The sequence below is a fragment of the Haliotis rubra genome, unplaced genomic scaffold, assembly GCF_003918875.1.
Source record: "Haliotis rubra isolate DU_JTF1 unplaced genomic scaffold, ASM391887v1 Scf61, whole genome shotgun sequence".
Classification (NCBI taxonomy): domain Eukaryota; kingdom Metazoa; phylum Mollusca; class Gastropoda; order Lepetellida; family Haliotidae; genus Haliotis; species Haliotis rubra.
This window is the reverse complement of record NW_025767313.1, coordinates 891094-918314: the sequence shown is the minus strand read 5'-3', so window position 1 is coordinate 918314 and position 27221 is coordinate 891094. Positions and strand designations below refer to the sequence as shown.

The 27221-nt window shown below is 40.5% G+C and overlaps 1 protein-coding gene across 1 annotated transcript in view; it reads left to right on the top strand.

The window, feature by feature from the left end:
• The window catches only part of LOC124255830 (rRNA N6-adenosine-methyltransferase ZCCHC4-like), a 28007-nt gene extending 7798 nt beyond the window's left edge, over positions 1–20209 (top strand). The window contains exons 9-12 of the mRNA XM_046689769.1: positions 657–732; positions 2832–2955; positions 4580–4646; positions 18741–20209. Of these exons, the coding sequence (XP_046545725.1) occupies positions 657–732; positions 2832–2955; positions 4580–4646; positions 18741–18825 (352 nt within the window). The 3' untranslated portion in view covers positions 18826–20209. The remainder of the gene's footprint in view (positions 1–656; positions 733–2831; positions 2956–4579; positions 4647–18740) is intronic.
• The last annotated feature ends 7012 nt before the right edge of the window (positions 20210–27221 follow it).

Sequence of the window (27221 nt, the reverse complement as noted above, 5' to 3'; positions counted from 1 at the left end):
CTCAAGGGAGAAAAGTTCCTTAGCTTGTCCTTGTTTCTGCACTGCAACTCATCTGAAGAATATCTGTGGATTACTCTCATCATACGTTCTACTGCCTTGTCGTATTAAGAATCCCCAAAACATATATGTCGTGAATATGAAGTAGAGTGTTGGGAATTAGTTCATGAGGGAGGCGCAGCTTCATGGATTGGCTTGTGTTTGTAAGTAGTATCATGTTTGAAACTAAGATGTTATTTCAGTGTTATTAAGGTTATTATTAACTGCAAGAAGGATATTTATTAAAAAGTGGCAGTTGGTACAGTACAACAAAATGTTTTCTACATCTGTGTCAAACTTGTGAGGCCTCCATTTTGCCAAGACTAAATCGTAGCATGGTGTCAGGTGCAAATCCATGAAGTCATCCTCTATCATGGCTTCATTTTGATTGCAGTTCAACAACAGTGTAAATAGCTGCCCATCCAAATTGCTGGCATAGGTACAAGACATGCTGTGCGTATTTAGGGATAGGAATAATTGAGACTGAAGATAGTTTCAAAATGACATCATGTTGAATAGGCCCATGATATTTGTCAAAATATAATGGATGTAAAGTTGGATTACTGAGGATCCCCACTGTGCAGGTGCTCCCTAACTAAGAAGGTGTCACTGTGTTTCAGGTGGTGTGAGATGTGTGAGCGCTACTCTGCCGAGGAGAACAAACACTGTGGCAAGTGCGGCTGCTGTCCGTCCAAGGTATGACCTGTGTACAAATGTTGCCCTTTTGTCAAGGGACCTCCTTTAGTTGCATGCAGTGCTTGGATGTGTCAAGGGACCTCCTTTAGTTGCATGCAGTGTTTTCATGTGTCAACCTTTAGTTGCATGCAGTGTTTTCATGTGTCAGGGACCTCCATTAGTTGCATGCAGTGCTTGGATGTGTCAAGGGAACTCCTTTAGTTGCATGCAGTGCATGGATGTGTCAAGGGAACTCCTTTAGTTGCATGCAGTGTTTTGATGTGTCAAGGGAACTCCATTCGTTGCATGCAGTGCTTGGATGTGTCAAGGGACCTCCTTTAGTTGTATGCAGTGTTTTGATGTGTCAAGGGTCCTCCTTTAGTTGCATGCAGTGTTTTGATGTGTCAAGGGACCTCCTTTAGTTGCATGCAGTGTTTGGATGTGTCAAGGGTCCTCCTTTAATTGCATGCAGTGTTTGGATGTGTCAAGGGTCCTCCTTTAGTTGCATGCAGTGTTTGGATGTGTCAAGGGTCCTCCTTTAGTTGCATGCAGTGTTTTGACATGTCAAGGGTCCTCCTTTAATTGCATGCAGTGTTTGGATGTGTCAAGGGTCCTCCTTTAGTTGCATGCAGTGTTTTGATGTGTCAAGGGACCTCCTTTAGTTGCATGCAGTGTTTTGATGTGTCAAGGGTCCTCCTTTAATTGCATGCAGTGTTTGGATATGTCAAGGGTCCACCTTTAATTGCATGCAGTGTTTGGATGTGTCAAGGGTCCTCCTTTAGTTGCATGCAGTGTTTTGATGTGTCAAGGGACCTCCTTCAGTTGCATGCAGTGTTTTGATGTGTCAAGGGACCTCCATTCGTTGCATGCAGTGTTTTGATGTGTCAAGGGACCTCCTTTAGTTGCATGCAGTGTTTTGATGTGTCAAGGGTCCTCCTTTAGTTGCATGCAGTGTTTTGATGTGTCAAGGGTCCTCCTTTAATTGCATGCAGTGTTTGGATGTGTCAATGGACCTGCCTTAGTTGCATGCAGTGCTTGGATGTGTCAAGGGACCTCCTTTAGTTGCATGCAGTGTTTTCATGTGTCAACCTTTAGTTGCATGCAGTGTTTTCATGTGTCAAGGGACCTCCATTAGTTGCATTCAGTGTTTGGATGTGTCAAGGGTCCTCCTTTAGTTGCATGCAGTGCTTGGATGTGTCAAGGGACCTCCTTTAGTTGCATGCAGTGTTTTGATGTGTCAAGGGTCCTCCTTTAGTTGCATGCAGTGTTTTGATGTGTCAAGGGTCCTCCTTTAGTTGCATGCAGTGTTTTGATGTGTCAAGGGACCTCCTTTAGTTGCATGCAGTGCTTGGATGTGTCAAGGGAACTCCATTAGTTGCATGCAGTGCTTGGATGTGTCAAGGGAACTCCTTTAGTTGCATGCAGTGTTTTGATGTGTCCAGGGAACTCCTTTAGTTGCATGCAGTGTTTTCATGTGTCAAGGGAACTCCTTCAGTTGCATGCAGTGTTTTCATGTGTCAAGGGACCTCCATTAGTTGCATGCAGTGTTTGGATGTGTCAAGGGACCTCCATTAGTTGCATGCAGTGTTTTCATGTGTCAAGGGACCTCCATTCGTTGCATGCAGTGCTTGGATGTGTCAAGGGAACTCCTTTAGTTGCATGCAGTGTGTTGATGTGTCCAGGGAACTCCTTCAGTTGCATGCAGTGTTTGGATATGTCCAGGGAGAATGACTGACTGACTGAGTTTAGTTTTACGCCGCTTTTAGCAATATTCCAGCAATATCACGGCGGGGGACACCAGATCCAGGGAGAATGAGAATGCTGCACTCATAACAACAGAAAACTGATACTGTCACACATTGTAGTGCTCTGTCAGATATCCTGTGAATAGTGTCAACATTGTCCCTGCCCAGGTACCGGTGGCATGTAAATAAGTAACATCCTTTCCATTTCATGGGAAAGCATGCATAATGCTGCTTGAATAATAGCAGTTAACAAGAGTGTACAGATACCAGTATACTGTACTATAGTACACTACTGTCTGTTAAACTTGGTGTGTTTTATGCAATACCACTTATAACCGCAAATCAAAGATACAGCAATATGTTTTGTATTTGTAGGATGGAACAAGTTATATTCACTGTGATACCTGTGAACGCTGTGTGAAGCCCTCCTGGGTGCACTGTAGTATATGTAATAGATGTCAGCTACAAGACCACAAGTGTGGGGCAAGCAGAGAGTCAGGTGAGTCAGATGTCAGGTACAGGATCACAGGTCAGGTGAGTCAGATGTCAGGTACAGGATCACAGGTCAAGTGAGTCAGATGTCAGGTACAGGATCACAGGTCAGGTGAGTCAGATGTCAGGTACAGGATCACAGGTCAGGTGAGTCAGATGTCAGGTACAGGATCACAGGTCAGGTGAGTCAGATGTCAGGTACAGGATCACAGGTCAGGTGAGTCAGATGTCAGGGACAGGATCACAGGTCAGGTGAGTCAGATGTCAGGTACAGGATCACAGGTCAGGTGAGTCAGATGTCAGGTACAGGATCACAGGTCAGGTGAGTCAGATGTCAGGTACAGGATCACAGGTCAGGTGAGTCAGATGTCAGGTACAGGATCACAGGTCAGGTGAGTCAGATGTCAGGTACAGCATCACAGGTCAGGTGAGTCAGATGTCAGGTACAGCATCACAGGTCAGGTGAGTCAGATGTCAGGTACAGGATCACAGGTCAGGTGAGTCAGATGTCAGGTACAGGATCACAGGTCAGGTGAGTCAGATGTCAGGTACAGGATCACAGGTCAGGTGAGACAGATGTCAGGTACAGGATCACAGGTCAGGTGAGTCAGATGTCAGGTACAGCATCACAGGTCAGGTGAGTCAGATGTCAGGTACAGCATCACAGGTCAGGTGAATCAGATGTCAGGTACAGGATCACAGGTCAGGTGAGTCAGATGTCAGGTACAGGATCACAGGTCAGGTGAGTCAGGTACAGCATCACAGGTCAGGTGAGTCAGATGTCAGGTACAGCATCACAGGTCAGGTGAGTCAGATGTCAGGTACAGCATCACAGGTCAGGTGAATCAGATGTCAGGTACAGGATCACAGGTCAGGTGTTTTCTTTGCCATTCCATTCTGTGACATGTCTTTAGTTATGATTAGACAGAGGCTTTTATACGTAGAATTACAGATAGTAGATGCATAACTTGGACCCATGAATTCTAGATCTGGAGGGATTTATACATATACAGAACCGAAACCTAAATTTCCTTGATTCGTGGATCGCGGAAATTATCATGCTAGCTCGTAAATTAAGTATCGACTGACGTCACAAAGCAGTACTTTTGATGTACGTACAATGCCACGCCTCGCTGACAAAAAAGTTCCGAATTTGTGCATTACACGCAAGTACACTAAATATAATTGTCCAGCATTGAGATAAATAGCCCCATATCACTAATACCACCATTACCAAATTTTATTTTTACAAAATGTCAAGTAAAACCTTCTAACTTCTCATTGTCTGCTTTCCTGGTGTCAATACTTACTGCTGTGGGATGTCGTACATTGTGGTATAAAGTAACCGACTACGTAATCCACGAAACAAGGTGACGTCACATTTTGTGGGCACATGAATGGGTGATGATTGCAAATGGCTTCCATAGCCAAACGTTTCATTCATGAGTGAAATACTAGGTATTTTCAATTTGCTGAATAAATGAATAAAATAATCAGTGCGCATACAAAATGAAATCATGCATTTAAAATATGAATTTCGCCGAACTTCCCTTATATCCACGAATCAAGGTTACACGAACGTATAACCATTTATGTGGGGACAATATTTCATTGACCTGGTCTTGTTGCAGGCTGCCATATATGTGGACAGAGTGGTCACAAGAGGAGGGACTGCCCCCTGAAACACCTGTCAAACAGGTAAGGGAGGGGGGGGGAGGCTGTATCTGTACTCACTTTGCTACAACTTACTCTAGATAATTAATCTAGTCTGTCATCAGACTGTCAACACTAGGAGACCGATATCAATAGTTGTCCTAACCTGTCATGACACGGTCACCACCAGGAGACCGATATCAATAGTTGTCCTAACCTGTCATGACATGGTCACCACCAGGAGACCGATATCAATAGTTGTCCTAGTCTGTCATGACGGGGTCACCACCAGGAGACCGATATCAATAGTTGGCCTAGTCTGTCATGAAGAGGTCACCACCAGGAGACTGATATCAATAGTTGGCCTAGTCTGTCATGAAGAGGTCACCACCAGGAGACCGATATCAATAGTTGTCCTATCCTGTCATGTCATGGTCACCACCAGGAGACCGATATCAATAGTTGTCCTAGTCTGTCATGACGGGGTCACCACCAGGAGACCGATATCAATAGTTGGCCTAGTCTGTCATGAAGAGGTCACCACCAGGAGACTGATATCAATAGTTGGCCTAGTCTGTCATGAAGAGGTCGCCACCAGGAGACTGATATCAATAGTTGGCCTAGTCTGTCATGAAGAGGTCACCACCAGGAGACCGATATCAATAGTTGTCCTATCCTGTCATGTCATGGTCACCACCAGGAGACCGATATCAATAGTTGTCCTAGTCTGTCATGACGGGGTCACCACCAGGAGACCGATATCAATAGTTGGCCTAGTCTGTCATGAAGAGGTCACCACCAGGAGACTGATATCAATAGTTGGCCTAGTCTGTCATGAAGAGGTCGCCACCAGGAGACTGATATCAATAGTTGGCCTAGTCTGTCATGAAGGGGTCGCCACCAGGAGACCGATATCAATAGCTGGCCAAGCCTGTCATGAAGAGGTCGCCACCAGGAGACCGATATCAATAGCTGGCCAAGCCTGTCATGAAGAGGTCGCCACCAGGAGACTGATATCTATAGTTTTTGTTGTTGTTGTTTTTTTTGTTTTTTTTATTGGTTCCCAGGATTACAATGTCATGATATGTAGAGCAGTGATGTACAGACAGATGGATGATGTACAGGTATTATGTCAATATCATGTTAATACTCATATATAAGTCAATAAAAGAAAAATATGACCTCAGGTAAATTGGATACATTTTAAATTCATCAAAGTACTGGGAAGAGAATATCCCATTTATGATTGAAATCTTCTATTTTATTTTTATGCCCCCACAATATATGGCTGGGGCATATAGGGTTACCCTCAGTGTCCGTCCGTACGAAACAGGGAATGTATTCTGTCCACTTCTCCACCATAACCGCTCTGTGGAATTAAGTGAACTTATACATGGGCTTTCTTGGGACTCTAATGGTGTGCATCTCATATTTTGTTTTTGTATTTTATTGTTGTTTTGCAAGTTTAGAGACATTTGAACTTAGGTACATTTTGCTGAATTTCTCTATGATGATAGTGTAATAGGGGATGAAGTCTATCCACTTCTCCACAAAAACTGCTCAACAGAATTGAATGAACTTCTACATGTCTTTTGTAGGGACTCTAAAGGTGTGCATTTCATAATTTTTTATGCAATTTCTTAATTTTGTCACTTTTACAGATGTTTGAACTTAGTTGAATTTTGTTCTATTCAGCCAGTGTTCGTTCCATCCAACAGGGGGTGTATGTTATCCACTTCTCCTCAAAAACTACTTTATGGAATTCATTTAGATTACACATGTGCTTTATAGGGACTCTAAAGACGTGCATCTCATATTTTGATTTGGTATTTTTATTTATTTTTCCAGTTTTAATGCCTTTTGAACTTAGATAAATTTTGTTGAATTTCTCTCTGAATATAGTGTTGTAGGGGGTGAAGTCTATCCACTTCTCCACAAAAGCTGCTCAACAGAATTGATTAAGCTTATACATGTGTTTCATTGGGACTCGAAACGTGTGTACTCAGTGTAGGGAACTCTTCCTACAGCAGCGGGGGCATCCGTGTCCCTGGACACAATTTTTTCTTGTTTCTTTTGTCATATATGGTTTTCCACAAAGAATATTTCTTTCAAAGTTTTTATAAATAGAGTTATGTTTGGATGTGTATTTTTAATACTGCATACGTAAATGTGTCTTTTTGCTGCAGTGATGATGTGATTTAGTAATATATTATGATGTAGAGTACCAAACCATATGTTTTGATAATAGCAATGGATGAGGGTATAAATTGTTAAGCCAAATTTGTAGGTGTTTCCAAAAAGTTTGTGTCTCCTGACATTCCCAGTACACATGACAAACACTCTCATTTAGATCATTGCAGAAAAAACATAGACTGCTATCAACCTTTTTCATCTTAAGCAATTCTCTTTTTGTATAAATAACTCCTTGTAGAAATCTATATTGAAAATCTAAAAGTTTTGTGTCTTGCAATCCTTTTCTGTATGCTGTAAATATATTTTTCCAATCAAAGTCTATTTCAGGAAATAGCAGCTGCCATTTATTACACATATTTGGGTGTATATCATTGGAAATAAGTTTATCATAAAAAGTCCTGCAGCCTTTAGATGTTTTTACTAGATATATCTGGCATTGGTTAATATTTAAATCCCTGACTGGTATTAAATGACTGTGGTTAAGAGTATTTTTCCAAGAGTCAGGTAATACATGTAGTAAATATTTATAATCTAAAAAAGTGCCTTTGATACCATATATTTCATTTAACGATTCTATTGACAATAATCCAGTTACATCACAAATATCCCTAATATTTATAATCCCTTTATCTGCCCAGTTCTTTATGAAGTTTAATGAATTTTTTAAATTATGATTAAACCATAATGGTTGGGATAGAATTTCATTAATGTCATTAGGGTCAATATAATGTTTTTTGTGGAATAGTTGCCATGCTTTTAGCACATCACGCCCAAAAGGCTTTTCAATCTTAAAGTAAGTTTCAGAATTTGCTTCAAAATTAAATATGTCTTTAAAAGGTATATTGCATGGATTACTCTTATCACCTCTTTTGAAATACTGTCTTAAAGTAGATAATTTCAAAGCTTCTATAAATGTTTTTGCATCAATCATTCTCAAACCTCCTTCTTCATAGTTGTTTTTAATTACATTCCTTTTTATTTTATCATTCTTGTCATTCCAAATAAATTTAAAAAACATTTTGTCAAGGGACGTGATAAATTCTGCTGGTGGGTTTGGCAAGGAATTGAAAATATGGACCAATTTGGAGATTGCTAGAGTTTTTATTACTGTTATTTTACCAATAAGTGTTAAATTTCTTTTTCTTCAAGATGCTAAGAGTCTATTAATTCCCTCCAGTCTGTTTCTTGTGTTGATTACCCATAAGTCTTTAAGATCTGGTGTAAATTTAATACCTAGTACATCAAATTCACCAATTACCCATTCAATTTTCAGATCATTACATATGTTATCCATAGATTTAGCTTTGGATCCAATCCAGATTGCTTTTGATTTGTCTAAATTAATTTTCAAGCCTGACATTTTGTAAAACTTATTCATTGTGTCAATAGCAGAGTACAAACTCTCTTCAGTTCCATCAAGAAATAGTTCAGTATCATCGGCATATTGATCCAGTTTATATTCATTATCATTGATGACAATACCTTTGTTGTGCAGTGGAATTGAAAACTAAACTAACTAAAATAAAAGTATCGAAATATGCTATTTGGGGAACTAAACGTGACTCTCTTGATTAAACTGATGAAATAATTCAAACAATACAAATGGGGAACTAAACGTGAATCTCTTATAGCAAATGCTAATGAGGCAAGAAAGTTAATGTGATACCTTAAATTCTATTATCTACACTATCTGGCTCTATTGCAGCGTAAGTCTACTATATACAGTATCTAGCTCTATAGCAGCTAGCTATATGGAACTTCTATTTCGATGCACTAATACATTCTTTATATCAGTCTATCAAAATCCTACTTTGACGAGCTGTCACCCAACTCAAGAAACAACCGAACTCAAGGGAAACCTGAACTCAACTTACGTCTAAGCTCAATTACGTCTTAGCCCAAGCATAACCTGTACACAACTGACCAATTCGACTGTTTCCCACGTGGTCAAGAGCACGTGTGGTCTGACCAAGATGCGTGAAAAGTCATGCTTCTCGGTGAGCACGCTGAAGCATGGTGCGTTTTCGCGATCTGTACCAACTGTTTTGTCTTCAGACCATACCCCCCTCCATGATTGACCTCTGTCAATCATTGACTAAAACCTACCTGAAAGCTAATCATAGCTATTTGTTTCAGTCGATGATGTCCATTCTAGTGGGCATACTTTGTTTGCTGGTCTTTGCAGTACTGTCTGTTTAGTCCTAATATCAACCACACGAACGCGGCCATCTTTTCCTGGATAGATCTGCAGTATTCTGCCAAGCTGCCAGTTTCCACGAGGCATATCGGGAGATATTACTAAACAACATCTCCAACTTGAAGATCCCTATGAGGAGAGAACCACTTTCGTCTAGTGTTGAGACCTGGTAACCATTCCCTCATCCACCGACACCAAAAGTGACGCACCAACTCTTGAACTCTTCTCCAGCGTTTGTGTGGATTGAAATCTGTTGAGTCAACTGTGTTAGGTGCGAACACCCCGCCAACCTGTCCATGTAAGAAGTGATTTGGCGTGAGAGGTGTACTGTCATGTGGATGAGCCGACTGGTAAGTTAAGGGACGAGAGTTGATAAGAGCCTCTGCTCCAGTGAAAGCTGTCATCAACTCTTCATCGTGACATCACCACTGCTGAGGATAGCAAAGATGCCACGCTTTGCAGCCTTTATCATGGTTTCAAACACCCCTCCGAAATGTGATGCATGAGGGGGATTGAAACACCATTTTATTCCCTTGTTTGCAAGTGAATGTCTAACTGCACTCTCATCAAGGAGGAGGAACAGCTCCTTCAATTCTTTGACAGGACCAACAAAGTTAGTACCATTATCAGATACTACCAGCTCAGGCAGACCTCTTCTTTTTACCATTCGAAAAAAGGCATTCAGAAAAGAGTCCGTATCCAAGCCATAGGCCATTTCCAAATGTACGGCTCTAGTAGACAAGTAAGTAAACAGACAAAGGTAACGCTTCTGTCGTTGTTTACTTCTACCTTGAACGGTCAAGAATGGCCCGGCATAATCTACTCCAGTCTGTGTAAAGGCTCAAAGTGAACCTCCCATTCTCATCTTGGGCAAAGGCGCCATAACCGGTTGAACTGGCTTTGCCTTATTCAAACGGCACCGTGCACATTTCGACTCCCATGCCCGAATCGCTTCTCTGCAAGAGATTATCCAGTACTTGGCTGAAAGTGAAGCTAGTATTTGGTTTGTTCCAGCGATATGCTTACCTTCATCATGATAATGCTTAATAATAAGCGTTGTCACCCAGCTGTTTCTTGGCAAAATGATTGGAAATTTAGTATCTTGCGGTAAGTATTCAGCATATTCCAAGCGTCCCTTCAACCTCATGAGCCCATTGTCATCCACCTGAGGATGGAGGTTTAAGATTTTCGACCCTGACGGTAATGGCTTTCTGGATGTCAATGATGAATGTTCTTTTGGAAAAGATTCTTTCTGCACATTCATGATGATTCGGTGTTCAGCGTCACTTATCTCATCTGGTGATAATTCTCCTTCAAATTTATCATCTTTCGATGCTAGACAATTGTGCAGAAACCTGTTAACCCATGCATTCACTCGTGTGAGTCTTCTCCATGAGGAGAATCGAGAGGGTTCTAGTCGCCATGAGTCACACGGCACTGAAAGAAAGCTTGCAGATCGAAGCGTATTTCTGTTCATCTCTTTCAGGTCATCCTCCTTTGATGACTTCAGCTTAGTTTCAGGCCATTCACTTTCATCTCTCAGTAAGTAAGAAGGCCCTGACAACAACAATGAATTTGTAATCAACTGATGAGCTGTGGCACCTCGACTAATCAAATCAGCGGGATTTGCCTCACTGGGAGTATGTCTCCTCTGTGAAGGACTTGTAACCTCATGGATTTCACCCACCCTGTTGGCAACGAAAGGTTTGAATATTCGGCTGTTATTTCTAATCCAACATAGCATGCTCATGTTGTCTGACCAGAAGACAACCTGCCTAATGTCAACATCAAGTGCTTCCGTGATATTCAATGCCAATCGCAGACCTAGGATAGCTGCCATAAGTTCTAATCTGGGTATGCTGACAGCTTTCAGTGGCGCAACTCTGCTTTTAGATGCTACTATCATGCTCAAGTATTGTCTCCGTTTGGGTAAGCAGTTACTGCATACATAACTGCTCCATATGCTATTTGCGAGGCATCAACAAAGGTGTGCAAAGTCAGAGATGTCATATCTTTATGACTGCATAGACACCTGGGAACTTTCACTGCTTCTAGACCACTCAAGTCTCCCAGCCATTGCTCTATTCTGTGTCTCAAGACCTCATCTACCTCATCATCCCACTCAAGTCCCGCCATCCACATCTCTTGCAGAATCACCTTAGCAGTAACAATGAATGGTGATATTAAACCCAAGGGATCAAAAAGCCTGGCAACATATCTCAGGAAAACTCTTTTTTGAGCTTTTCTCAACAGTAATTGGAAAGTTTACTCTGAATGTGAAACAATCACTTGTGGCTATCCACAGTAGGCCAAGAGTTTTGACTGAGGGCAAATGTCCTCTGTTAAGATCAACCTCATTCACCCTATCCTTCTCAGGTATGCCATCTAACACCTCAAGACAATTTGACATCCACTTTCTGGCATGCATTCCTGCCCTAGACCATAGTTCCTTTAACTGTTCATAGAGGTCTATACCCTTTTCCACATCTTCAACAGAAGTCATGCTATCGTTCCATATATGTCGATTTGATGACTGTTTCTGCAGCCAGTGGATATTCTCTTATGTGAACTCGAGCATGTTCCTGTGTCACAAATTGGGCCAAGAATGGAGAGGATGTAACTCCAAATACAACCCTGCTGAACTCGTACACATCAGGAGTTCTAATCATATCCATTGACCTCCACAGGAATCTATGATAAGGTCGATCATCTGGTGACATACTGATCTGAAGAAACATTTCAGCTATGTCACAGATAAGTGCCACCGGATGCTTTCTGAAGTGAAGCAAAACATCAAACAACTCGCTTTGCAACTTAGGTCCTGCATGTATTGCATCATTACCCATATTAACCACTGACTCAACAACCTGTGGTTCAGCTTTGTTTATCTCTTGGTAGCCCGAGCAGAATTGTCTGTGCATTCATTCCGTCTAGATTTTGTATTATGTAATAATCTATTGTGACTCTTTTCGCAACCTGATATACCACATAACCTATTTTGACGACAGCTGTTACCAAGATGATTGCCCCTAAGACAGCGAAAACAAAGTGTCAGTCGTTTGGCTACATTCCATCTCTCAAACACGAGCATACTTTTGAAAACTTTGCAGTTCCAAATCTCATGCTCTCCAGAACATACACCACAAACTGTAACATCACTTACAAATGTGCTAGACATTTTCTGTTTCGGGTTTGATCTCTTACCAGGTGTACTCAATCCTCGTATTGCTTCTTTCGCAACAATCTGAAATTCTGCTTCTAACATTATCCATTCTCTGAGAGTCTCTACTGACTCCTGTCTGTACCTTTCAAACACCCACTTTTGATATTGTGCCACCATAGGTTCAGTCATCTTTTTTAACAAAATGACATAAAGGAGACCTTTTCCCAACTCCTCTACCCTATCTGACTCTCTGATGTTTGCAACTGCAACATCCAAAATATCAGCGAATTTCTCTAGATCCTCAACATGACCCTCACAAATTGGCTTGAAATTACTAATTTCTTCATTTTGGATTGCAATCTGCCGCCGCTTCCCACCAAACTTCCTTTCAAGACGTTCCAGAGCAACATCATAAGCTACTGAGCTATGACGTAAAGATTCAACTGATTTCAAGGCTTCCCCCGACAGATACTGGCGTAATTGCAACAACTTATACTCAGGTGTTGCTGGGGACTGATCAATGCAAGTCATAAAGGCAGCCTTCTAGCTTTGGTACGTTTTCACTTCACCAGAAAATACAGGTATGGAAACACGCTTTAACTGTTTCCACATGTCATTCCCTATGGACTGATTATCAGACTTACCTGGGCGTTCTGTTCTACTATCACAGATGCTGCTAAAGTTCTCACTCAGTCACTTGTTCTCTCCAGGATTGACTATTGCAATAGCCTACTGTTTGGAATCTCCAATGATCTTCTCTTCAGACTTCAAAAACTTCAGAATGCTGCCGCCAGAGTTGTCACTAAAACATCCAAATGGACTCACATAACCCCAATCCTCCAGAGTCTGCATTGGCTGCCGGTTGAAGCAAGAATTCATTTCAAGATCTGCACTCTTGTTTTCCGCTGCAAACACGGCCTAGCTCCTCCATACCTCTCTGAGATGTTGTCAACATATATGCCTGCCCGTTCTCTCAGATCTCAGAATCAACATCTTCTCTCAATTCCCAAGTTAGCTCTCAAACACTTTGGCCATAGGTCATTCATATTTGCAGCACCAACCCTATGGAACAGTCTTCCTACTCCCATAAAAATGCTTCATCCCTAGAAGCATTCAAATCGGGACTCAAAACCTTCCTCTTCAAAAAAGTCTACAACCTATAACTGTGAAATATTCTCACGGTTATTTTTGGCTAATTGTCATATCTTCCTCTTGAACTCTAGTGACTCTTTTTTATATGTAGCGCTTTGAGCATGCTCTGGATGGACTATGGCGCATAAGAAATATCCATTTATTATTATTATTATTATTACTAGAATGCAATGCTAGTTTATCCACCTTACCTTGGTTGGGTCCTTCAGATATCAAATGTTCATGGTCAGCTACCTCAGATTGTTGCCTAAATGCAACACGAGATTGTTGCCGAGATACAACACTTTGTTTCTGAACAATTCGGGATTTTTCACCCTCGTTGCAAAGCCTATCTAACCCCCCACAAGACAAAGAGCGTTTTCCTGATCTATCAGATTCCGATCGACCTTGTAAATATATCTTTACAGATTCAAGAACTGTGTTGTTTTCCTCTTCTAAACTATTAAGTTCGTGATCCAACATTTCAACATTCTCACGATCTTCCAGTTTAACATAAACCTTTGAAAGTTCCAACATAACATCGGTTGCTTTCACGAAAAGCTCATTCAGTTGATCTACACCATCCCTTACCTGTTTCTGTGATGGTTGATCATCACTTTCTATCAAAGTCATGAGTTTATTCCTAGCTTTGGTACAACTCGATTTGGCTGTTGCCTTTTGTTGTTTTAATACGAACACATGAACACGTTCGGCTGTCGCCGACAGAGATCTTAGCTCCGAAGTAGTTGACCTAAGCTGGCTATCTATTCCAGTTTCCGACATAGTTTGGTCTAAGCTGTCTATCTATCTAAATATCAAATGAGTTCTATTTCTATCTATTGGTTCTATTGAAAATGTAACAGAAAACCACGCTCTGCTACCATTGTTGCGCAGTGGAATTGAAAACTAAACTAACTAAAATAAAAGTATTGAAATATGCTATTTGGGGAACTAAACGTGACTCTCTTGATTAAACTGATGAAATAATTCAAACTATACAAATGGGGAACTAAACGTGAATCTCTTATAGCAAATGCTAATGAGGCAAGAAAGTTAATGTGATACCTTAAATTCTATTATCTACACTATCTGGCTCTATTGCAGCGTAAGTCTACTATATACAGTATCTAGCTCTATAGCAGCTAGCTATATGGAACTTCTATTTCGATGCACTAATACATTCTTTATATCAGTCTATCTAAATCCTACTTTGAAGAGCTGTCACCCAACTCAAGAAACAACCGAACTCAAGGGAAACCTGAACTCAACTGACGTCTAAACACAATTACGTCTTAACCCAAGCATAACCTGTACACAACTGACCGATTCGACCATTTCCCACGTGGTCAAGAGCACGTGGTCTGACCGCACGTGAAAAGTCATGCTTCTCGGTGAGCCGCGAAGCATGGTGCGTTTACTCGATCTGTTCCAACTGTTTTGTCTCCAGACCAACCTTTGATGTTTTCATCTCAGCCACAAAAAGGAAAAGATATGGAGATAGTGGGTCTCCCTGTCTACATCCCCTTTGATTTGCAAAGAACTCGGATTGATTACCATGTTGGATAACACAAGATGTTGTTTCATAGGTTAATATATTTATCCATCTTATAATTTCAGGGCCAAATTCAAGTTTATCTAAAACCAGGTTGATAAAATCTTTTGAAACAGTGTCAAACACTTTTTTAAAGTCAATCAGAATCAGCAAACCAGGAATGTTTTGTTTCTTTGTTTCAAACATTATATCATATAACAATCTTGTATTTTCACTAATAGTCCTACCCGGTATAAAACCAGTTTGGTTAGAGTGAATAAGTTCATCTAAAGTAGTTTTTAATCTATGTGCAATGCAGGAGATGATAATTTTATAAATAGCATTAAGTAAAGTGATTGGCCTCCAATTTTTAAGTAATGTTCTATATTTTTGGGGTTTTGGAATACACCCCTTTTCATATTCAAAGACATTTCATTTTTTGTTGATACTTCTTTAATAAATCTATAGATCCAAATATTTAATTCATTTTTTAAAGAAATCAATAGGAAATCCATCAATCCCTGGGTTTTTATTTTACTTCATCCTGTAAACAGCATTGCTAATTTCATCCAAACTGATTTCTCTTTCAAGATAATCTCTTAGTGTTTTGTTTAAAGTTGGAGTTTTAATATCCTTTAAGCAGTCTTCTTCTTTATATTGTTCCTGAGAAGCATAGAGAATTTTATAAAATAGTTTTACTTCATTCAGTATTGATTTGCTGTCAGTGATTTCGTTCTTATCATTAGTTATTATCTTATTAATTGATTTTTTTGAGAAATTCCTATTTTCTAGATGGCAGAAATATTTTGAAGGTTTTTCTCCTTCTTCATACCAAAGAATTAGGTTTCGATTTGTATTCCTTTCATTTCCTCACTTTTAATTTCTTCCATTTCTTTCTTATATTTTGATAGTTCATTCAAAATTTCTTCATTAATGTTTTGGAAGTTTTTTTCGAATAGTATCTTCGACCTGTTTTATTTTTAATTCTAGTTCTTCTGTATGTTTTGCCTTTGTTTTCTTTATGTAGGATGAAAAAGATATGGTCTTTCCTCGGATTTTCATTAATAATGTTTCTAGAAATAAGGAGTTGGAAATTGTAAGTTTAATATTTTCAGTATTTTTAAAGTTATCCATTTTTTCTGTTGAGTATTCCTGAACAGTGTCATTTAAAATAGTTCTGACTAAGTTTCCATAATCATGATTTAACAACAAGGAATTATTAAACTTCCAGTACCCATGTCCTTGTTCCTGGCTTAAAGCGTTATTGTTGAGTGGTCACTTTTATAGCCTGGCAAAATATCTGAATCCAAAGTTATATCAAATATATCTTCTGATACAATAAAGAAATCAAGTCTGGCTTGTTGTCTTGGATATTTTTTCCACCAGGTGTATTTTCTACATTTATCATTCAAATTCCTCCAGACATCAATAAGATTATAAGATTCGATAAATTCTAATACAGTATTTCTTGATTTTGGGTTGTTTACATGCTTATAGTTCTCAAGATCAATTGTAGGATCAATCACCAAATTCCAGTCTCCAACAATTACCATAGAATCATTCTCAAAATTCAGAATATTTTCAGATAGATTAATGTAAAATTGATGGTCATCATTATTAGGACCATAGAGATTAGTCAGTGTCAGTCTTTTATCCTCTACGGTTATATCAGCAATTATATAATTGCCATTTTCATCTGTTAAGGTCCTGTGTATTTTGAGATCAATATCGTTGTTAAAAAGAATGACCACTCCTCTGGAATTAGATTTAAAAGGTGCAATTATGGATTGTAAACCCCATTCATTTCTCATGATATTGCAAGTAGATTGATCAATATGAATGTCTTGTAAACATATAATTGAGTGTAATCTTTTCCTATGTATGTTCATTAATTCTTTTCTTTTAGATTTATTAGCAAGTCCTCTACAATTAGCCTAGTTGTCCTAGTCTGTCATGTCATGGTCACCACCAGGAGACCGATATCTATAGTTGGCCTAGTCTGTCATGAAGGGGTCACCACCAGGAGACCGATATCAATAGTTGTCCTAGTCTGTCATGTCATGGTCACCACCAGGAGACCGATATCTATAGTTGGCCTAGTCTGTCATGAAGAGGTCACCACCAGGAGACCGATATCAATAGTTGGCCTAGTCTGTCATGAAGAGGTCACCACCAGGAGACCGATATCTATAGTTGGCCTAGTCTGTCATGAAGAGGTCACCACCAGGAGACCGATATCAATAGTTGGCCTAGTCTGTCATGACACAGTCACCACCAGGAGACCGCTATTAATAGTTGGCCTAGTCTGTCATGTAGAGGTCACCACCAGGAGACCGATATCAATAGTTGGCCTAATCTGTCATCACATGGTCACCACCAAGAGACGGATATCTATAGTTGGCCTAGTCTGTCATGAAGGGGTCACCTCCAGGAGACCGATATAAATAGGTGGCCTAGTCTGTCATCACATGGTCACCACCAAGAGACGGATATCTATAGTTGGCCTAGTCTGTCATGAAGGGGTCACCACCAGGAGACCGATATCAATAGTTGGCCTAGTCTGTCATCACATGGTCACCACCAGGAGACCGATATTAATAGTTGGCCAAGCCTGTCATGAAGAGGTCACCACCAGGAGACCGATATCAATAGTTGTCCTAGTCTGTCATGAAGAGGTCACCACCAGGAGACCGATATTAATAGTTGGCCTAGTCTGTCATGTAGAGGTCACCACCAGGAGACCGATATCAATAGTTGGCCTAGTCTGTCATCACATTGTCACCACCAAGAGACGGATATCTATAGTTGGCCTAGTCTGTCATGAAGGGGTCACCACCAGGAGACTGATATCAATAGGTGGCCTAGTCTGTCATGAAGAGGTCACCACCAGGAGACCGGTATCAATAGTTGGCCTAGTCTGTCATGTAGAGGTCACCACCAGGAGACCGATATCAATAGTTGGCCTAGTCTGTCATCACATTGTCACCACCAAGAGACGGATATCTATAGTTGGCCTAGTCTGTCATGAAGGGGTCACCACCAGGAGACTGATATCAATAGGTGGCCTAGTCTGTCATGAAGAGGTCACCACCAGGAGACCGGTATCAATAGTTGGCCTAGTCTGTCATCACATGGTCACCACCGTGAGACTGGTATCAATAGTTGGCCAAGCGTGTCATGACATGGTCACATCCAGGCGACCGGTATCAATAATTGGCCTAGTCTGTCATCACACGGTCACCACCGTGAGACCGGTATCAATAGTTGGCCAAGCGTGTCATGACACGGTCACCACCGTGAGACCTGTATCAATAGTTGACTAGTCTGTCATCACACGGTCTCCACCGTGAGACCGATATCAATAGTTGGCTAGTCTGTCATCACATTGTCACCACCAGGAGACCGGTATCAATAGTTGGCTATTCTGTCATCACACGGTCACCACCGTGAGACCGGTATCAATAGTTGGCCAAGCGTGTCATGACACAGTCACCACCAGGAGACCGGTATCAATAGTTGGCCTAGTCTGTCATCACATGGTCACCACCGTGAGACTGGTATCAATATTTGGCCAAGCGTGTCATGACACGGTCACCACCAGGAGACTGATATCAATAGTTGTCCTAGTCTGTCATGTCACGGTCACCACCAGGAGACCGATATCAATAGTTGGCCAATCCTGTCATCACATTGTCACAACCAGGAGATCGTTATCAATAGTTGGCCTAGTCTGTCATCACATGGTCACCACCAGGAGACCAATATCAAAAGTTGTCCTAGTCTGTCATGTCACGGTCACCACCAGGAGACCGATATCAAATATTTGGAATTTTCATACTTTTGAGTAAAATCTTTAAAACTGCATATAATATTTACATAATGTTTTTATGTAGATTTGTTATACTTTAACTTCTGGTTTTCCAGGAAAAGGAAGAAAGAATTATTATCCCACTCATCAGCTGCAGTGTCACTGTCAAAGAAAAGGAAGAAAACAGGAAAAAGAAAGTAATTTGAATTGAGCCTATTTGTTTTGTCTGACTTATGCATGTTCCTCAAAAGAGGTATAAAGTTATTAAGGAATATGCAACTGTTTTTACAGTTCATAATATTTTATCATTACATTTACGTGTTAAGGTAATATACAGAGTTGAATGTTGATTCCTATGAAACAAATAAGCGAACCAGGAAGAGTCCTTAAAAGAACATAACAAATGTGATGTATCTGACACTTGTATTCTTAAATTTACTAAGTTCACCAATCAATCCAAATCACTACAAAGGTATCACTATGACAGTACAAAATAGAGTGGCAGTACAGATTCGGTGTTGATAGAATACAAGAGCAGTGGTTACAAAAATATAGACATTGATTGTAATATTCACCTCTCAGCAACGGTAATCCAACTTGCAAAACAGGCCTTAATGGAGTATCTTGGGTTTAGTGATGACCACACTCAATGCTGGTCTCTAACTCCCCTTTGGGGCGGTAGCCTAGTGGTTAAAGCGTTCGCTCGTCACGCCGAAGACCCAGGTTCGATTCCCCACATGGGTACAATGTGTGAAGCCCATTGCTGGTGTTCCCCAGCCGTGATATTGCTGGAATATTGCTAAAAACGGCGTAACACCCAACTCACTCACTCACTCTAACTCCCTTTCTATAATACTCTCTGAGGCAGTAGATTTCAGAACCAGCATCCTGTAGTACTATCCAGATCTTTCTGCCTAAATCTAGTACAAGTCTAAATATATCACCCCACTGTTCTGTACTGAATCTACAGGTACAATGTGTAACAGTGAGAAAATTGTTACACAATGTACAACATGCCTTAAAACAGCATGAAAAGATTATGCTTCTCATGTTACACACACTTAACAGTAACACCTTTCCAGTTAGCTCCAGCATAAATCTGTTTGCTTATAACCAGAAAACTGTTGATAGATTGATGTACAAATTGTTCTGTGAATGATTCAGATATGCAATAAAGTGTTTCCAGATGTTCTTGATGCCAAAAATGTGTTTGCATTGGATCCTTTGTATTCAAATTGTTTTTAACATGAAAACTTTAATAAACTAAGAAGACAGTAATGTGAATGATGTATCATATGTGACAAGGTATGACTGTAGATAATATTGTTTATGTGTCACCATAATGTGTTCTTTACTAGGAAGTGTAGTTGATGTTATCAACTTACAGGTGTTGCTGTAGTTTGATTCCCCAAGGTGTGCTTGACATGAAGAGTTAATAGCCACTAACTGTGTGCCATGTTCCTGATGGATGTTAGTGTCAAGATAGAAAGTTCATGTCTATTGTATGGGTGACAAGGACACTTCATACTATATATATATATATATCTTCAATGTATTTGTGAAAAAATAAAATTGTCTCACTGTGTGTAGTATTATTGATCCTTTCTGTAGCTATGTGGTACCTCCAACTTACAGTATGTTTTGTCCATGCTTCACCTTGTGAAGCTGTGTGAACTGTGTAAGCTACTGTATAAAATTTTGATACTGTAGATACAAGTCATGATGTAATGCAACAGTGTGTTGCAACAGTTGTGCCATGATACAAGGATCACATTGTGTTGCAACAGTTGTGTCATGATACAAGGATCACGTTGTGTTGCAACAATTGTGTCATGATACAAGGATCACATTGTGTTGCAACAGTTGTGCCATGATACAGGGATCACATTGTGTTGCAACAATTGTGCCATGATACAAGGACCATATTGTGATGCAACAAAAGTACCATGGTACAAGGATCACATTATGTTGCAACAGTTGTGCCATGATACAAGGATCACATTGTAATGCAACAATTGTGCCATGATACAAGGATCACATTGTATTGCAACTATTGTGCCATGATACAAGGATCACATTGTATAGCAACAATTGTGCTACGATACAAGGATCACATTGTGTTTCAACAGTTGTGTCATGATACAAGGATCACATTGTGTTGCAACAATTGTGCCATGATACAAGGATCACATTGTGTTGCAACAAGTGTGCCACAATACAAGGATAACATTGTGTTGCAACAATTGTGCCATGATACAAGGATCACATTGTGTTGCAACAAGTGTGCCATGATAAAAGGATAACATTGTGTCGCAACAGTTGTGCCATGATACAGGGATCACATTGTGTTGCAACAATTGTGCCATGATACAAGGATCACATTGTGTTGCAACAAGTGTGCCACAATACAAGGATAACACTGTGTTGCAACAAGTGTGCCATGATACAAGGATCACATTGTGTTGCAACAATTGTGCCATGATACATGGACCATATTGTGTTGCAACAAAAGTACCATGGTACAAGGATCACATTGTGTTGCAACAGTTGTGCCATGATACAAGGATCACATTGAGGTGCAACAATTGTGCCCCGATACAAGGATCACATTGTGCTTCAACAGTTGTGTCATGATACAAGGATCACATTGTGTTGCAACAATCGTACCATGATACAAGGATCACATTGTGTTGCAACAATTGTGCCATGATACAAGGATCACATTGTGTTGCAACAAAAGTACCATGGAACAAGGATCACATTGTGTTGTAACAGTTGTGCCATAATACAAGGATCGCATTGTATTGCAACAGTTGTGCCACGATACAAGGATCACATTGTGTTACAACAATTGTGCCATGATACAAGGACCACATTGTGTTGGAACAAGTGTACCATGATACAAGGATCTCATTGTTTCAAGCAGCATGTTGTGATACCAAGCAGTCATGTTGTGACACAACATTATAAAACAGAATGTTTATAAGTCCAATCATCATGCATAGCCTGCAAAAACAATATAAGACTCTAGTCAGTACTGAATACACAATGCCAAAGTTCTGTCTGGTGTTCAAACAGTTTGTAGTTCTCTTCCCGCATACAGGTAAACAGGAGGTCCAGTTGCATACTGCTATAAATGGCTGTTCAACTGGTGACGTGAACATAATCTAACCAGCACACCATGAGCAACACATCAAGGACTCAAGGCATTTGTCAAAATGGGAGGGTCTAGGTTATTTAGGGAGGGGCACACATGACATTGCATACCGACAGTTGTGAGGGTAAACACATTTTACTTCATTTTGTTTGAATAACAACTTCCAGAATTTCAACTACAGTGATGTATAGAAAGTAGAAGCATAAAACAATAATATTAGTTGCCTAGTGACAGTATATTGACTTGTTCAGGAGACATGTAATATTCCCTGTCTGACGTCTGTAGGAGCACTGTGATGTCCTTGTAGGTAGGTGTTTGGTCTGTCGCCTTTAGTCAGTCATCAATCAAATGTCAGGCAGGCAGAGGTTGGTGAAGCAAAGAATTTTGTTTTCTAAATACCTACACCTGAAATTGGGCAGATTCTCTAAGTGAAGGTCAGACAAAACAGATCTGTTGTAAATAAATTGGTGACATATGAGATTTAGAGCTCCTCTTAATGAGGAACCAATGCAGAGTCATATAGAGTTGATAGTCATCTCATGGTTTATACAGTGACTTGTTTTGTTCCTGATCTACTGGTTGACATACAAGGGATGGGTTGCCTCTGCCCATCAGCTCAACAAGGATTGATGTTGCCAAATATTGACGTTATAAGGATTGGCGTCTGATGATGTGCAATATATTGACATCCCAAACAATGGTCACTCTTGATATGCCACAAGTATTCCAGCAACAGGGGTGTGTCTGTCTGTGGTTTCAAGCCATGTACCTTGGTGCTGGAGACATAGACAACTGAGTACAAGATCTTCATGTGCCAGTTCCTTCTTCTACCATTAGCTTGTAGTACCAGCAGGTGGTGTGGCAGACCTAGGTCTGCTTGAACTCTACGATCAATGATTATATACTTTTCAAAATACTCTTATTAAGTTCATTTTAACAACGATCTGGTACATCATGGTCCAGATACACCAACAGTCTGGTACTCATTGCTCAGATACATCAACAATTTGATTCAACATGGCTCATACACCAACATTTTGGATCGTCAAGATGAAGACACTCCAATAATCTAGTATTTCAAGGTTGAGACTCACCAACAATCTGGTACATCATGATCCAGATACACCAACTATCTGGTACATCATGATCCAGATACACCAACAATCTGGTACATCATGGTCCAGATACACCAACTATCTGGTACATCATGGTCCAGATACACCAACAATCTGGTACATCATGGTCCAGATACACCAACTATCTGGTACATCATGGTCCAGATACACCAACTATCTGGTACATCATGGTCCAGATACACCAACTATCTGCTACATCATGGTCCAGATACACCAACAATCTGGTACATCATGGTCCAGATACACCAACTATCTGGTACATCATTGTCCAGATACACCAACAATCTGGTACATCATGGTCCAGATACACCAACTATCTGCTACATCATGGTCCAGATACACCAACAATCTGGTACATCATGGTCCAGATACACCAACAATCTAGTACATCATGGTCCAGATACACCAATCTTCTGGTACATCATTGTCCAGATACACCAATCTTCTGGTACATCATGGTCCAGATACACCAATCTTCTGGTACATCATGGTCCAGATACACCAACTATCTGGTACATCATGGTCCAGATACACCAATCTTCTGGTACATCATGGTCCAGATACACCAATCTTCTGGTACATCATGGTCCAGATATACAAATATCTTTCACATAAAGGTTCACAATGTCTCCTTTCTGCTTGTGGACAGACTTGGCCCCAGATATGCAGGCAAGAGTTACTTGTCAGTATGTTGAAATACAGTTTGATCAAATTGTCGTCAAAAACAATATCATTTTTCTCCAAACAATATGTTTGATAGTTTGGGGCTATTTCCATCTGTGCATTAGGTAGGATGATTGTACCAGTTGGTGTGAGGAGTTTGTGTGTGTATTTTTATGGTGATTGTGAGGGGCGTCTATGACGAACCTGGAAATTGGTGACATTTGCAGCTTGTTACTTTGAACTTCAGTGCATGCATGCAGCAACGATAATTAACTGTTCCTGTCTGATTATTGACTTTAGATCCGCATGCAGTCGGAATGTTTAAACATGTACTATTAGCCAAATTTGTCAAGGTATCTAAATAACAGAAATAGTTTTGTACAAGTTTATTTAAGGATGAAAGGCACATGCGAAATTAATGATTCGTTTCAGCCTATTGCTTCCATTATGTTCTTTAAGATCGTGTCAGGCTTAAGTATTTTGTGTACTATTAGCATACTACTTCGCACCTGTTAATGAGAATCATCTTCTTCTCCATCCAGGGATTGGCTGAAGCTTCTTCAGAGGAATGCTTCGCGACTGCGTGTGTAATGTTATTTTGTCTCAATGTCACCGCGTTCCCTCGCCCCCAGTATTTACTTCAACAGGAGTCATACTGTGTAAAAGATAAAACTTGCCGAGCCAGGACTTGAATAGTTTCCTGTGTAACGGGACGGCTACTGTCTCTTTAACATTCTGTCACATACAGAACCATCTGAAGCCAAGGCAGTCACGTCTCCTGCGACGTAGTTTGTTTATTTGTCGTTACTCGCTGTGTATCACACCTAGAAAATGTTTACAATTTCATTAAGGTAAAAACAGGACCTAGTCAAACGGTTGTTGGAGAAACAGAAATATTGTAAGGTATTTTAAGTTCCCCCATATGCTGAATGCAGCCAATTAGTTATGTTTCCAATACTAAATCATTTACTGTTTGTTGTATTTATATAAATGCGAATGCCTATATGTTATTGATATAACAGCCGGTGTTCATATTCTGGTAACCAGGAAGCAGATGCACCCTAACAAGCCATTCCTCTGTATATCGGCAGAAGATAATCGACTTCCTGTCAAGCAACAAAAGTGGGGACCAGGGCCTAGATTTTCGAAGCTCTCTTAGCGCTAAGATAGTCGTAACTGTCATACATTAACATTAACTTACCACGATCTTAGCGCTAAGAGAGCTTCGAAAATCTAGGCCCAGGGTTACAAATCGTCCGGATCAGCCCGTGCTGGGACCCGTTTCACAAAGCGATCGTAGCGCTATAAAGGTGATCATAACTCCCATACTTTAACATAGACTTACGACAGTCGTAACGCTACGATAGCTTTGTGAAACGGACCCTGGTCGTAAGCTACGACAAAATGGATCGGGATGTCAGGGTCGTTCACATGGATGATGGCATGTCATCGCAGGACGGCGTGGGTACTGCTCCTAATATCGGCCAGTGGTTTGGTCCATTTTCCTGAGTAACGTTAACCAAGCCTGGCTGTCATCCAATTTAGTCTCCTCTTTCAAGCAGCCACGGGTCCTGAGAACATATTTGAAATTGTCTAGTTGTCTGATGTTGTTCAAAGGTGATAGAAACGTATTGTGACAGACAACATATACTGCATCAAGTCTCCGCTGGGTTGGGTATCCAGCAGGTTCGGTTGGATCTGAATATCGTCAATTGTTCATCTCCCAGTCTCTCGGCAGGAGAGAGTGGACAGGAGATTCCAAGACCTACAGCTAACCTTAGCCTTCGTACCACTGATTTGAAATATGGACAATTATTTTCCAAAACCTAATGGCATTTTCCGTGATATATGCATATCTATTCGAAGAATAAATTCAAATTTCTTACATGCAAACAATGAACATGTACAGTGACATACTCCGAGCGTCTCCGATATAACTAAAACATAAACAAGTGAATACATATTTGTGTCTGGAGTAATGTCGGCGATGTTGCGGCTGCCGGGCAACCCATGCGTACAACGGCTCCCACTGTGCTGCAGTGAAGGGTCGTAAACAAACAGGTAGCTTTAATCAAACTCCATTTCTTTTGTTTGAAATGAGTTCAGGATGTAAATGCAGAGTGGGTCACTCAGCACAGACTCTCATTGTTCAAGAAACACGAGACGCTTGTTATGTTCAAATGTCCAGTTGTCAACAACAAACATACTTGTGCAGTCTGTTGTCAGCCATGCATGACAGTATACAGAATGTCAGCATATATAGTACATACTTGCTCCTAACGTTAACTGTTCACAAAATGCAAGCTCCATGGCAAGCCGTTCACCTCAGATAGGTTAATGTTGTTTCATCATGTCTACACCTTGTGTAACTTTAAGTGACAAGAATCGCAATTTATGAACGTATGCACCTAACAAGTGAGTGAATTAAGTATCATATAACGGCGTTTTGAACGGTACTTCAGTTGAAATAGATCGACGATCACCGGATACTGGCAAGACTATGATACGCAACTCTACATAGACGACTGTGCCAATTGTGCCCATAGAAGGGTTGCGCTACGACTGTCGTAAGTCCATGTTAAAGTATGGGAGTTACGATCACCTTAGCGCTACGATCGCTATGTGAAATGGGGCCCTGGGCCTAGATTTTCGAAGCTCTCTTAGCGCTAAGATAGTCGTAACTGTCATACATTAACATTAACTTACCACGATCTTAGCGCTAAGAGAGCTTCGAAAATCAAGGCCCAAGTCTGCTTCTTTGGACTCGATCCTGGGCCCCGTTCCTCAAAACATTCGTAGCGCTCAGATGATCGTAGAGATCTGCCCTGTGAGAACAGGGTGGTTGTCAAAAATGTAGCTCTACAAACGTCTCCGTCTCTCCCTCTGATACCTTTGACCATAAGCGTGCCCCTCACAGTGACAAGTTGAAGCTATGAACAATATACAGAGGAGAATTCGAGTATAGGGTATACATACATCATGACATCATCCCCGTCGTATAACCTTGTATTTGATTGGTTGCAACAGTACAGTTCAGGCGGATAGCAATTACGGAACAACTATATCCATTTCAGATCAGAAGTACCACTTGCACACACATAAGTAAAGAATCTTGTTTGTCTACCTGACGTCAAGGAATGAGATCAGATTGGAGCAAACTATAATTGCACGGCACAAGCCACGTGGGCACATAGCCTGGAAGGAACAGGTCGACAAATGTCTTTCGGTTGCTAACTACTGAAAACTACAGAAATGTCTTTAGCATCGAGAATAGTGACTAACGCCACTCTGTTTTTGATAATTAACGCAGAATTAAACTGTCATTCAACTCTACTGTAGCTTTTGATGAAATCGGTCCAACGGAAGTCCAGGCGGGAATTCCTGTGAAACACAGGTTCATGTTAATGCAGTTTAACCCGGAGTGGGAAACATGTAGAGAAATACTACAATGCAGTTCGCATTTACAGCCCCTATATTCATAAAAGTATCAGAAATCGTATCCAGTTTTTTTGTAAAGTAATTTCAATACTCTTCATCGTATTTAACAGACAAGCATTTTCGTAACCATTGTAGTATCGTAATCTGTAATGGTTCCCATCAAAGAATAAGGTATTGTTTGGAATATAAATTTAATGCCCTTC